The sequence below is a fragment of the Triticum dicoccoides genome, chromosome 7A (assembly GCF_002162155.2).
Source record: "Triticum dicoccoides isolate Atlit2015 ecotype Zavitan chromosome 7A, WEW_v2.0, whole genome shotgun sequence".
NCBI classification, from domain to species: Eukaryota; Viridiplantae; Streptophyta; class Magnoliopsida; order Poales; family Poaceae; genus Triticum; species Triticum dicoccoides.
In genome coordinates, this window is record NC_041392.1 from 436910235 (window position 1) to 436921159 (window position 10925).

General features: G+C 46.1%; 3 protein-coding genes across 3 annotated transcripts; 1 reads left to right on the forward strand and 2 right to left on the reverse strand.

Moving 5' to 3' along the window:
• Positions 1 to 3381: 3381 nt before the first annotated feature.
• Positions 3382 to 6114, reverse strand: LOC119328142 (uncharacterized protein At1g01500-like). The gene is made up of 2 exons (XM_037601165.1): positions 5396 to 6114; positions 3382 to 3948 (listed from the first exon to the last, which is right to left on the reverse strand). Exons 1-2 carry the CDS (start codon positions 5891 to 5893, stop codon positions 3724 to 3726), a joined length of 723 nt encoding a protein of 240 aa, XP_037457062.1. The 5' UTR covers positions 5894 to 6114; the 3' UTR covers positions 3382 to 3723.
• LOC119328143 lies at positions 6109 to 6953 on the forward strand. The gene has a single exon (XM_037601166.1). It carries the CDS (start codon positions 6181 to 6183, stop codon positions 6766 to 6768), a length of 588 nt encoding a protein of 195 aa, XP_037457063.1. The 5' UTR covers positions 6109 to 6180; the 3' UTR covers positions 6769 to 6953.
• A 192-nt stretch (positions 6954 to 7145) lies between these two features.
• LOC119328144 (small nuclear ribonucleoprotein E-like) lies at positions 7146 to 10116 on the reverse strand. The gene is made up of 6 exons (XM_037601167.1): positions 9920 to 10116; positions 9768 to 9794; positions 9591 to 9653; positions 7714 to 7792; positions 7571 to 7616; positions 7146 to 7470 (listed from the first exon to the last, which is right to left on the reverse strand). The coding sequence occupies exons 1-6, from the start codon at positions 9959 to 9961 to the stop codon at positions 7461 to 7463; spliced, it is 267 nt and encodes an 88-aa protein (XP_037457064.1). The 5' UTR covers positions 9962 to 10116; the 3' UTR covers positions 7146 to 7460.
• Positions 10117 to 10925: the final 809 nt, after the last annotated feature.

Genomic DNA, 10925 nt, shown 5'->3' on the forward strand with positions numbered 1-10925 from the left:
GGGGGGGGGGTCTAGACATGCAAGATGCGTTTTCGCCTGACAATGGTGGCCCAGACGCGTTTTCCCTTCCGACGGAGCCCCCAAGCGCCCCCAGCGCGCTGGGTTCGGCCTGGGATCGTCGGGCCAATAAATGGGCCGAGCCGGCGGATTTCGGCGTCCTAAGGGCGCGACTGTGTTTTTTTTCGGCACCGACGCGAAAAAGTCACCCGGGGGGGCTGTTGGGGTGCGGCTAGAGATGCTCTTAGACCTTATGCGGAAGGCAGCACCGACATTACCTACTCCTTGTTTCTTGCACTTAGGGCGTGTACAATGGTTCTATCTTAGAAATATCAAATAGGATAGATGATTAGGTGAAGGAGAGAGAAACCATAAAAAAATTTGTCTTCCCTTATCTCTTAATTAAGAGATGAGCTCTTAGCACAATTTCTCCTACCACATACTTAGAGCAACTCCAACGGGTGACCCATTTCGTCCGCTGGCGTCTGGTTGGGTCGGCGCAGACAGAAAAGTCGGGCCAACGCGCCGACCCAAACGGACGCGTGTCTGCTTTTTGTCCGTGAGCGACCCATTCCTGGCACATTTTTGAGCCGGATTTGCGTCGGCGCGGACACGAGACAGACGCGCGCGCGCTCGCCTTCTCCTCCCCTGGGCCCGCTGATCGGTGGCACATTGGCCTCCCCCATCCAACAGCAACCCTCGCCCGCCTTCTTCGTCACCAATGCCGCCGCCCATTTTTTCTGGTGACTCTGCCAGCTGCCGGCACCGCAACATCCGCCTAGCAACGCCGCCAACTCCCACGTCGCGCCACTGTTGTCTTGCCGCCGGGGAGCCGACTGCTTCCCACCCCCGCTCCCCCACCACACCGCCGCGACCGCGACCAAGAAACCGCCTCGCCGCCCCGGTCAGATCCTCACCGGCACGCTCGTAGGACGCCGTCCCACTCATCGGACGCCGGCAAGGCAGCTAGCTGGTCCGTGCGCATCGCGGCTCCCTTCGCCGGCCGTCTCCTTCGTCGACGCCCACAAGTTGTTCGACAGTTTGCCAAGGTACAAAATGGACTCCGCCAACGAGTTCTTCTTTCACAATTTCCTTTGCGACTCCGACGATTCGTCGTCCGATGACGAGGAGGAGATATTGGCTGCCGTGTTGGTCCATCACCACCTCAACAGCCAGCAGCCGTTGTTCCGTGGCTCCATTCCGGGCCACCTTCCGGCATTGAATCGCAACAGAGAGAGAGGGCATTTCCTTCTTTGGAAGGACTACTTTGATACAACAAATCCGTTGTTCAAACATCAAAAAATCCGCCGCCGCTTCCGTATGAGTAGGCATCTTTTCAACCAAATTAGAGAGCGGGTGGTCGTCTATGGTGACTATTTCGAGTGCAAGGAGGATGTCGTTGGCAAGATTGGTTTCTCCTCTTATCAAAAATGCACTGCCACCATCCGAATGCTTCCATATGGAGTGCCCGGTGATCTCATTGACGAGTACATCTGTATGAGCGAGTCTACATGCCTAGAGTCCATGTATAAGTCCTACAAGGCTGTTATTGCTTTGTTTGGCCCTGAGTACTTAAGAGAGTCGACTCCTGAAGATACAACCCGTTTGTTGACGATGAATGCCAGCAGGGGCTTCCCAGGGATGCTTGGCAGCATAGATTGCATGCAGTGGGAGTGGAAGAACTGCCCTTCTGCTTGGCAAGGGCAGTATAAGGGCCATGTCAGGGCTTGCACTGCCATACTAGAGGTCGTGGCGTCTCAAGACCTCTGGATCTGGCACTCTTTCTTTGGCATGGCTGGATCACACAATGATATCAACGTGCTTCAATGCTCGCCGGTGTTTGCTAGGCTTGCCGAAGGTAACAGCCCATCGGTGAACTTTACTACCAACGGCCACAACTATGACAAAGGATACTACCTGGGTGACGACATCTATCCTCAGTGGACCACTATTGCCAAGACAATCCCCAACCTTGTCGGAGAGAAGAGGAAAAGATTTGCCCAAGAGCAAGAGAGTGCTAGGAAGGATGTCGAGCGTGCCTTTGGTGTTTTGCAATCTCGATGGGGCAGCATTCGGTATCCTGCTAATACCTGGAGCACGTAGAAACTGAGGGAGGTGATGACTGCTTGTGTGATCATGCACAATATGATCGTAGAAGACGAGCGCCCAGAACATCTGTACGATCAAGGGTTTCAGTTTCAAGGTGAGAATGTTGTGCCTGAGCATGGAGGAGCGATAACGTTTGAACAATTCACCCAATTTCATCATGACATGCGTGATTGGGAAACTCAAGTGCAACTGCAAAATAATTTGGTTGAGCATATGTGGGCTCATGTTGGCAACCAATTGATGTATTTTCTTTTATTCGGCTTGCAAAACTATGTGAGACATTTTTATTTTTATTTGGCTTTTAAACTATGTTATTTTATTCGGTTCAAACTATGTTATTTGACTATATGTTTAAATGCATATTCAATGTAAAAATGAGCTATTTGTTGAAACTAGTATGATGTACGTGCAATACACGTTTATATTAGGTAGGATATTAGTTGCACGTTATATTAGGTAAGATATATCTGTTGCACGTTGGTATTTGGTAAGATATCAATTACTTTTTTCACGGAAATGGTAGGATATTAATTACATGGCAGATTTCATGGGATAGCGTTGAGTCGAAACGTGTTTATAACCAATGGTAGTGGTGGATAATTAGAGCGTTAAATGTGTTTGGTGCTCAATATTGAAGCGATTTAAACCACTAGATAAAATGATTTGACGGTTGAGATGGTTTGGATCTGCCCATTTGGGTCTTTTTATATTGGTATAGATAGGGCGGCCAACTCGTCACGCCGGCACACATGGGTCGGCACATTGAGTGCGCTACTGACCCATATCTAAAACAGGGCGGACGTCGGGCGGACGTCCGACCCAAACGGACAAAAAACAGACGAAATCGTCGTCCGTTTAAGTCGCCCCATTGAAGTTGGTCTTAGGGGTATCTAGTTACAGATAAGAAGATTGTACATATGTTTTTATTGTCTTATGACATGTACAGTGATTGATAAGATAGTTTTATCTTAAGCCTTATCAACGGGTTATCTTTTAGCCTTATCTTTAATAACTAGTTTTCCTAAAAGCTTGGGTGAGACAATTTATGCTAAGAGATGACCTCTTAAATAAGACTTTTTCTTACGATTTCTCTCTTTGACCTTTGTTTTATCAACTACTGTACACGATCCCTCGCCGAGCATTCTTTTCCCCCTTTTCGCCAAGTTCCCATCTACAACACATTGACAATTTTGTTCTGCAAGGCAGAACGGCTCATCATAGACAAGTTGCCTAACGAACAGTCTTTACCTACTACTATCATGTGCTTCTAAACACTGACGAAACATACATCCGACAACATTCGCTCATAGCGAAAGGCTGTCGCACTTGTATACACATTATTGACTTGTAGCACAATTCTGAAGCTTACAAAATAAGGCCACAGTGCGTCTGCTCCATGCCAAGTCCATTTTTGCCACTTCCACAAGTTCAGGGACACCTTCACAGATTACATACACAGATATGAGAGCTACACAAGTCAAAAACTCCAGACGACCAGCAACAATGCAACGAACAACAAATCCACCAACTATACATACGGCGGTTGGTTCAGCGCGGAACATCATCGGATGGGCCATCTCTACTTACTGGCCGTCCGAGCCCTTTGTAGCGACAGTGTCAGAAGAACCGCCTCTTCAGGTTCCTGGCCGTTGCTTGGTAGGAGCTCATGAGGAGCCCAACGCCTATACCAACTCCAACACAGACTCCCAGCCCAATCCCGACGCCAACCCTAACACCAGCGTTGAACCATGTGAGTTGCCCGTCGTCGTCATCAGAGTACCATCCTTCAGGGTATGCCCTGGTTCCCATGTTCATGTCACTCTCGTCTTCATCACACATAGCCTGAGAAAGAGACACTAATTAACTAACAGAAATTTTAGGGGTTCAATAAATAAGAAACTAAGATTCACCCCAAGCATGCTGTTCCAACTGAAGTGTGACAAAGCAAATACCCCGAGATAATGTCAGTAATAGACACGGCATCAAATGCTGTAATACCTTGACTTAGCAACAATTTCCCACTGTCACTGAACCTTGAACACAACAAGATTATCTGAAACAGCAAGATTGAAACAAAAACTCATGGAACCTAATACCTGTGACCTCACACTGACAGGCTCACACGAATCATCAAAGGAAACACTGCGAAAAATTTACCAAGAGACGGCTGGAAAGTAGACCTAAGCTAACAGGTGTAATTCTCCGTGCTTTGAAGTTTCAAACCCTTATTAACATATGACATGAGTCTGGTTGCAAAGTAAATTTGGCCACCTTTGTTGCATTGTTAGGTAATATCATAACATAAGAATACCTGTTTGATCCAATTTTGAAGAGGGGGCACATTATGCCGCTTGGTAATATGCGTATTATGGAATCAGGCTACTAAAGGATAATAGCAGCATCCCTACACCACCAGTTCCTATCTTACTACATAATATGCCGCTTGGTAATCTTTTTAAGATGAGATCTACATGTATGATCTAATGCATGATCACATGGCAAAAAGATTAAGTTACGTTCAACTTTATAATACTCCAAGCTATACTAGCCAACGCAGAAATAAATAATAGACTATGTGGCTAGGATTTCCATCCATATAGAATATATTTATCAAATGTACCGACAACACTAATACTAAAAATAATAATCACCATGACACTTCTAAATATTGTTTTAAATCTACAAGAGTACTTTGCAACAATAGGCAAAAAATACATAAATTTAAAAGTCTAGTAAAAGACATTTTTACCAGAATACCAGTCATAATCAGTTAACAACGGAAAGTTACAGGGAGGGTCTAACATCTAAAGCAGCTTTCCATTTTCGGGCGTAGCGATAGCACAGTTGGCGACAAATATTTGCTGAAAAGCAAGGCAAATTTGCAACCATAAACACCCTGAACGAGCAAAGCAGTTACAATAACGAGACACTACTATATCTATAGGAAGAACTGGAAGAGAAGTCCACACAAAATCTGGCTATCAGAGCATTTGCCTGTCATCTGGTGCCCATCATAGTTCAAACAAGTAGGCACATTCTGCAGCTTGTGCATATACTACATTATTAGGACCCTTTTTGTTGCCACAATTGTTCATATAGCAAAGCTACATCCCTTGTAGGTCGTACTAATCAGTAAGATGGAGCAACCATTCTGCAGCTTATGCATATACTACATTATTAGGACCCTTTTTGTTGCCACAATTGTTCATATAGCAAAGCTACATCCCTTGTAGGTCGTACTAATCAGTAAGATGGAGCAACTAATGCTGTCGAATTTTGATTAACTCACCGCCAAAGGTGCTGATCGCCGGCGAACCAATCCGCCAGCAGCCTCTTCCGGGGTGGCCAGCCGCAGGGCTCGCGTAAGAACGGCGGGCTCACCTGCGCAGTACCCGGCAACATAGACCTCAAAGGCCGAGGCTGAGGCCGCCGCTGCATCGGCGGGGACGCAGTCGATCGCCCAGACAGGGGAATCGGCCTTGGCGTCAGGGCACCTTCGAAGGGTGCCTCGGAGGAGGGCGGCGTCGCGGTGGTCTGCAACCTCGAAGGAGGCGTCGGGCGGGGGGAGGCGCGCGGCCGCGGTAGAGACGTAGGTGGCCTCGCCAGAGACTGGGTCGCAGCGGTCGAGGCGGAGAGGGAGCGAGGAGGGGGAGGCCTCGGTCCCGGCGTGGTGGATGGCCAGCGAGAGCCGTGGCGGGGCGGCAGCTCCGGAGCTGCGGGGCGATAGGCGCACGTAGAAGAGGCGGACCTCGAGGCAGGCGCCGGCGTCCGACGCCGGCTGGTCCATGCGCGCTGGGCGAGGTGGGAGGCGTGGAATTAGCTTAGGGTTCCGCCATTGGGAAGCTTAAAGGTGGGGATGAATACGGTTAATTCATTTTGCGATTATTAAAAGAAAGCAATTACTGTTTTTAGAACAAATTGATCACTAATGGATGGGCCTAGACTGGGACGGAGACGGACTGGGCTTTACACGGACCGTTCGCCCTAGTCACCAAATACGCAGAAGGCAGAACCCAGTGGACTGTAGTCTGTAGAAGGCGAGGAAGGGAATATTTCCACGCGAAATCCACCACGATGAGCGGCGGCGGCCGGAAGCCGGTGGGCGACGATGCGGAGGTGGAAGCGCTGCTCCGGGCGGCGCAGGACGCCGTGCTCCTAAAGCTCCAGGCCAACTCCCACCTCGTCTCGTCGTCGTTCTCCGCCGCTTCGAACCCTCTTGCACTGGACGAGGGGCCCGGTCCACTGGACGACGACCTCGCCCGCCGCCTCGACGCGCTCAGGTCCCGCCCGCCGGCGCCGAAGCGGCCAGGTGCTGCCCCCGCCCCTACAGCCGGCGGGATGGACGAGATGGAGGCACGGTTCGCGGCGCTGAAAGGCGCGGCGGTTTGCCCTGAGAAGGAGACGAGGGTGCGGCTGGAGGATCTGGGAGGGGAATCGGACGAGGAGGACGAGGTGGAGAAGGTGATGCGGTGGGCGATGGACGCCGCGCGGCTCGACGTCGCCACTGCCGGCAGTGGTGCCAGCAACGCCGAGGAGAAGGAAGAGGGAGACAAGAGCAGCACGAGTAGCGAGGACGAGGAAGAGAGACTGGAACTGGAGGAGAAGAGGAAGGAGATGATGAGCAAGAAGAACAAGGCTAAGAGCAGGTGGTTCTTCTTTTGATCTTAAATGTACGTTTGATCTCATATCATCACAAGCAATACATGTGTGTTTGATCTTATGATCACAAGCAAAGAATCCAGCAAGTGAATCCAATCAGATTATCTGTAAGGGAGATTATGAGCTTGCATTGCTATCGCTGTGATGAACATAAGAACTTGTGCAATTGCTATTGATATTTCCTGATAGAAAGTCTTTGAAAAGATTTTAAAACCGATTATGTTCTTTCCAATCATATACAGATAAATCTATGTTTATAATGAACTTTGTACCCTAGAATAAGATATGTACAAATCTATGTTGATAATTAACTTTGCCGAGTCATCTGGTAGCAAATTCAGTTTCAGCTAGCAGTCCTTCAGCACGAGGGAAATCAAGCGTTTCACTCATAAGCAATGAAAGAACATAACATACAGTCATAGTAACTAATAAGCTCAACAACAGAAAAAGTCAACAAGGTCTGTTCATGTCAATCTTAAACGCAACCGATAAGCTCATCATCTTGATCAAACATCTTGCACGGAGTCGACAGAATGGATTTACTGGGTCTGGGTTCATAGATAGACAACAGACGTTACATATGCTCAGTGACCACAACGACAAGCTACATGCATTTCAGCCTGGGTGGAGTTCAAAGTATCACAGGAATGCTCAACACAGGAACGAGAACGCCAGCCATCCTAGAGAGAGAAGCTTCACTTTCCACTGCAACAAAAAAAAAGAGATTGCAGAATTTAGAGGCCTTGTTGCTTGCGATTACAGGAGCAAAAACATGGATTCAATGGTTCATGGCACTTTCACTTACGTGTTCATCATCAGAGTTATGTTGTCACCTTTCAAGAGTATCCTTCCTGCCAATTTCCAAAATAGAAATTAGATACTAGAACTTATGAGATAATGTTTATCCTTAGTTCTGTTAGGATAAAGCTTGGTTACAAATGTACTAACCCAACGATTTCCTGGTGTTCTTCTTAATGTTGATTTCCTCAGCATCCTCGAGAACCAGGTTCATGTACTCATCAAAGCCCTGCAGAACACACAAACAGTATAAAAACCCAGCATTCCTCAATATGACACAATAAACCACACATGTACACAAACCATTCAAACAAGGATACAGTGAAAAAGGATATTTTAAATTGACTGTATGTGAAATCTGTTATTGGCATGCTTCAGACCAACTTGTCTCATTGAGATGATTATAATACAGGCAAATCTAATATACAAACAACAACAAAGCCTTTAGTCCCAAACAAGTTGGGGTAGGCTAGAGGTGAAACCCATAAGATCTCGCGACCAACTCATGGCTCTGGCACATGGATAGCAAGCTTCCACGCACCCCTGTCCATAGCTAGTTCTTTGGTGATACTCCAATCCTTCAGGCAAATCTAATATAGGCAGCCAAATAATCTGTTCTTTCTTCTCACAGTTTTAAAAGCAAAAGTTAGAGAAAGAGACAAGGGATATGGCAACAAAAGTCTGAGAAACTGGTGAGGGTATGGCAGCAAAAATATGACAGGCACAATACTGAAAAACCCAGGAGCCCATGTGGACTTATTAAGATGCGACTCAAACATGTAAACTGGAAAGAAATGCAAACACAACTGAAGCAGCACACAGCATAGGCACATCACAACCTTATCACTCGTCGGTAAAACCAAACCATGACAAGAGAAAAATCATACTGAAGCCTTAGGCAGCAACCTATGCTTCAGTTCTAGAGAATGTGTAGGATGAAAGATTTAGTGTAATTTAAAATAAAGGCATTTTTAGCCCCCTGGACTATATACTTAGTTGTCCAAACACAATCACCGATAAGCATCATATTCGTTAACAAGGGGAAGGGGGGATTGCAAGTCTTGAGGGTGATTCAAAACAACACATAGAGTGATAAAAAAATCATGAGACAGGACGCACCAAACACACATGTTTGACTAACAGTAAGTTACAAAGGGAAGGTCCTGAGCCTGGGGCAAAAAGTTACGATAAGCTAATTTCTAAGGCTAAAACTATTAATATCATTGACTGAGTAAGCACACTTGTGGTTACCATCCATCACCAACCACTATTTCTTTATCTAGATTGCAATCAAGTTACCACAAACCTACACCAATGATATTCACGACTCAAAAAACAATGCCCATGACCACTATGGTCCCAAAAGGAACACATCTAGAAAATACCTTCTACAAACACTTCAGTATCTAGTATGGTGAAGTTCTGACTGGGCACATGGATAGTGCTATTATTACTTGTTCGTGGTTCCACAAGGAACCAAGTAACTACTTGTTCCTTGATTTTAAAGGTCAAGATTGGGTTGGTTTCAGTGTTACAAAGAAATAATAAAGCTTGAAACTAGGTTATGTCCCTCTTGACCAGACAAAGCATAAGTTACACAAAGAAATGCTAGGTTTCACCCATCTATTAGCAGCTAGTTAGCATCAATTTCAGATGCTTAAAGAGTGCACATATCATGTTGGTTGTCCAAGCACTTAATTAATCTTTGGTATTGAGCATGCAGATTTATTTGCAAGTGTTTACCAATTCTTGAGAAAAGACGCCAACACATTTTCATGTTAGCTTTTAACAAAACAAACAAACAGATGTGTTCTACTAAGTTACCAGTTTTATCATTATACTAGAGTATTAATCAATTCACCCCCACTTGCTGAGATACAAGTAATACATGTTAATAATTTACCCTCAAAGCCACATGGTATGCAGATACAGAGTTACATTCACTTAACATACATGCGAACGACCACAGAGGGATTGGTGAGGCTAAATTCTATCAATTTGAACAAGAAATCGGTGAAGGAACTTACGATGATACGACCCTCGATCCGCATATCCTTCTGCTCGAAAAGCCAGATCTGGATGCGCGCTTTCTGCACCAAAATTAGAACCAAATTAGCTCGAGCGAACCGTCAGCAACCCTAAAACGTAAGGTGGAAAAAAAATACAGACGAATTGTTATTTTTTCCCCCTCAGTCAACACTTACGCTCTGGAGGAACCGGAAGATGAGATTCTGCCGTCGCGCACCATGGATTCGCCGACCGTCGCAGCAGCGGGAAACAAAAGCGCCAAAACGTTAGGAAACAGATGCAAAAAGAGGAGGAGAGCATATGCGTGCGAGGGGTTCGGGGAGCGTACGATGGGCTGGGTCATGATACGCTGGACCTTGGTGGACGCCATGGCTGCTGCTGCGGCGTGAGCTGCTCCTCCGACTGAAGTGTCTAGAAGCTTCTGGAGGGAAGCGCGTGTGGGCAGGCGGAGCGGGGAGGTAAAAACCCTAGATACGCCGCAGAGGAAAGGGGAGACGGCAGGGTTTTGTTTTCGCACGGCGCGCGAGAAGAGGCGGCAGCGGGGGTGCCTCAAGATTGGTGCAAGGCTTCCGACTATGGGTCCGGATCAGAGGAGCTGTTTGGGCTAGGCCGCACGCGCTGGGCTGGGCTCGCTATCTTGGCGGTGATTTCATTAAGCCCTTTCCAAAAAACATGTCCCTTTCTTTACTCTTTACCTCTTTACCTTATTATTAATATATAAAGAGAATTGGGTTTCTGCCCGTACGTCATAAAAACAACCCTCGAAGTTGGCAATAATTACCCACCAATGCCACCCATAAGTGGCAAAAACGATTCGTTTTTAATTTGTAATATCGCTTCCGGGTTCTATTATTAAATGTGGATACGATATAATACCAACAATGCATGAGTAGTGCGATGGCTGAGGCTACAATGCTCCACACAGGAGACCAGGGTTCGATACCTGGTTCTCACGCTTTTTCTCTTTCTTTTTACCCATCTTAAGCGCAGTAATGGGCCAGCCCATCTGCGGGTCGTGGCGCCCCCTGTTTTCTATATCTTTTTTTTTATTTCTATTTTATTTTTTTCTCTAAAAATTAATTTCGGATTCATGGCGCCCCCTATTTTTTATTTCTTTCTACTTTTTTATTTCTGTTTTGGTTTTTTATCTCAAAATTAATTTCAGATTTCCAAAATATCAAACAGTTGCGAGTTTTGAAAAAAAGTAGGAAAATGGTAAACTGTTTGTGAATTTAAAAAATATTCGAAAAATCACAAAACGTTCATGACTTAAAAAATTGCTCACATATTATAAACGAATCACGATTTCAAATGAATTTTCATGAAGTATATTT

Bases quoted from the DNA above. Each gene is read 5' to 3' on its own strand.
- LOC119328144 (XM_037601167.1), bottom strand. From the start codon at position 9,961: ATGGCGTCCACCAAGGTCCAGCGTATCATGACCCAGCCCATC. The intron at 9,795-9,919 runs GTACGCTCCCCG...GCGCGACGGCAG, and splicing joins GTATCATGACCCAGCCCATC to AATCTCATCTTCCGGTTCCT. The intron at 9,654-9,767 runs GTAAGTGTTGAC...ATTTTGGTGCAG, and splicing joins TCTTCCGGTTCCTCCAGAGC to AAAGCGCGCATCCAGATCTG.
- LOC119328142 (XM_037601165.1), bottom strand. From the start codon at position 5,893: ATGGACCAGCCGGCGTCGGACGCCGGCGCCTGCCTCGAGGTCCGCCTC. The intron at 3,949-5,395 runs GTGAGTTAATCA...TCTCTTTCTCAG, and splicing joins GGCGATCAGCACCTTTGGCG to GCTATGTGTGATGAAGACGA.
- LOC119328143 (XM_037601166.1), top strand. From the start codon at position 6,181: ATGAGCGGCGGCGGCCGGAAGCCGGTGGGCGACGATGCGGAGGTGGAA.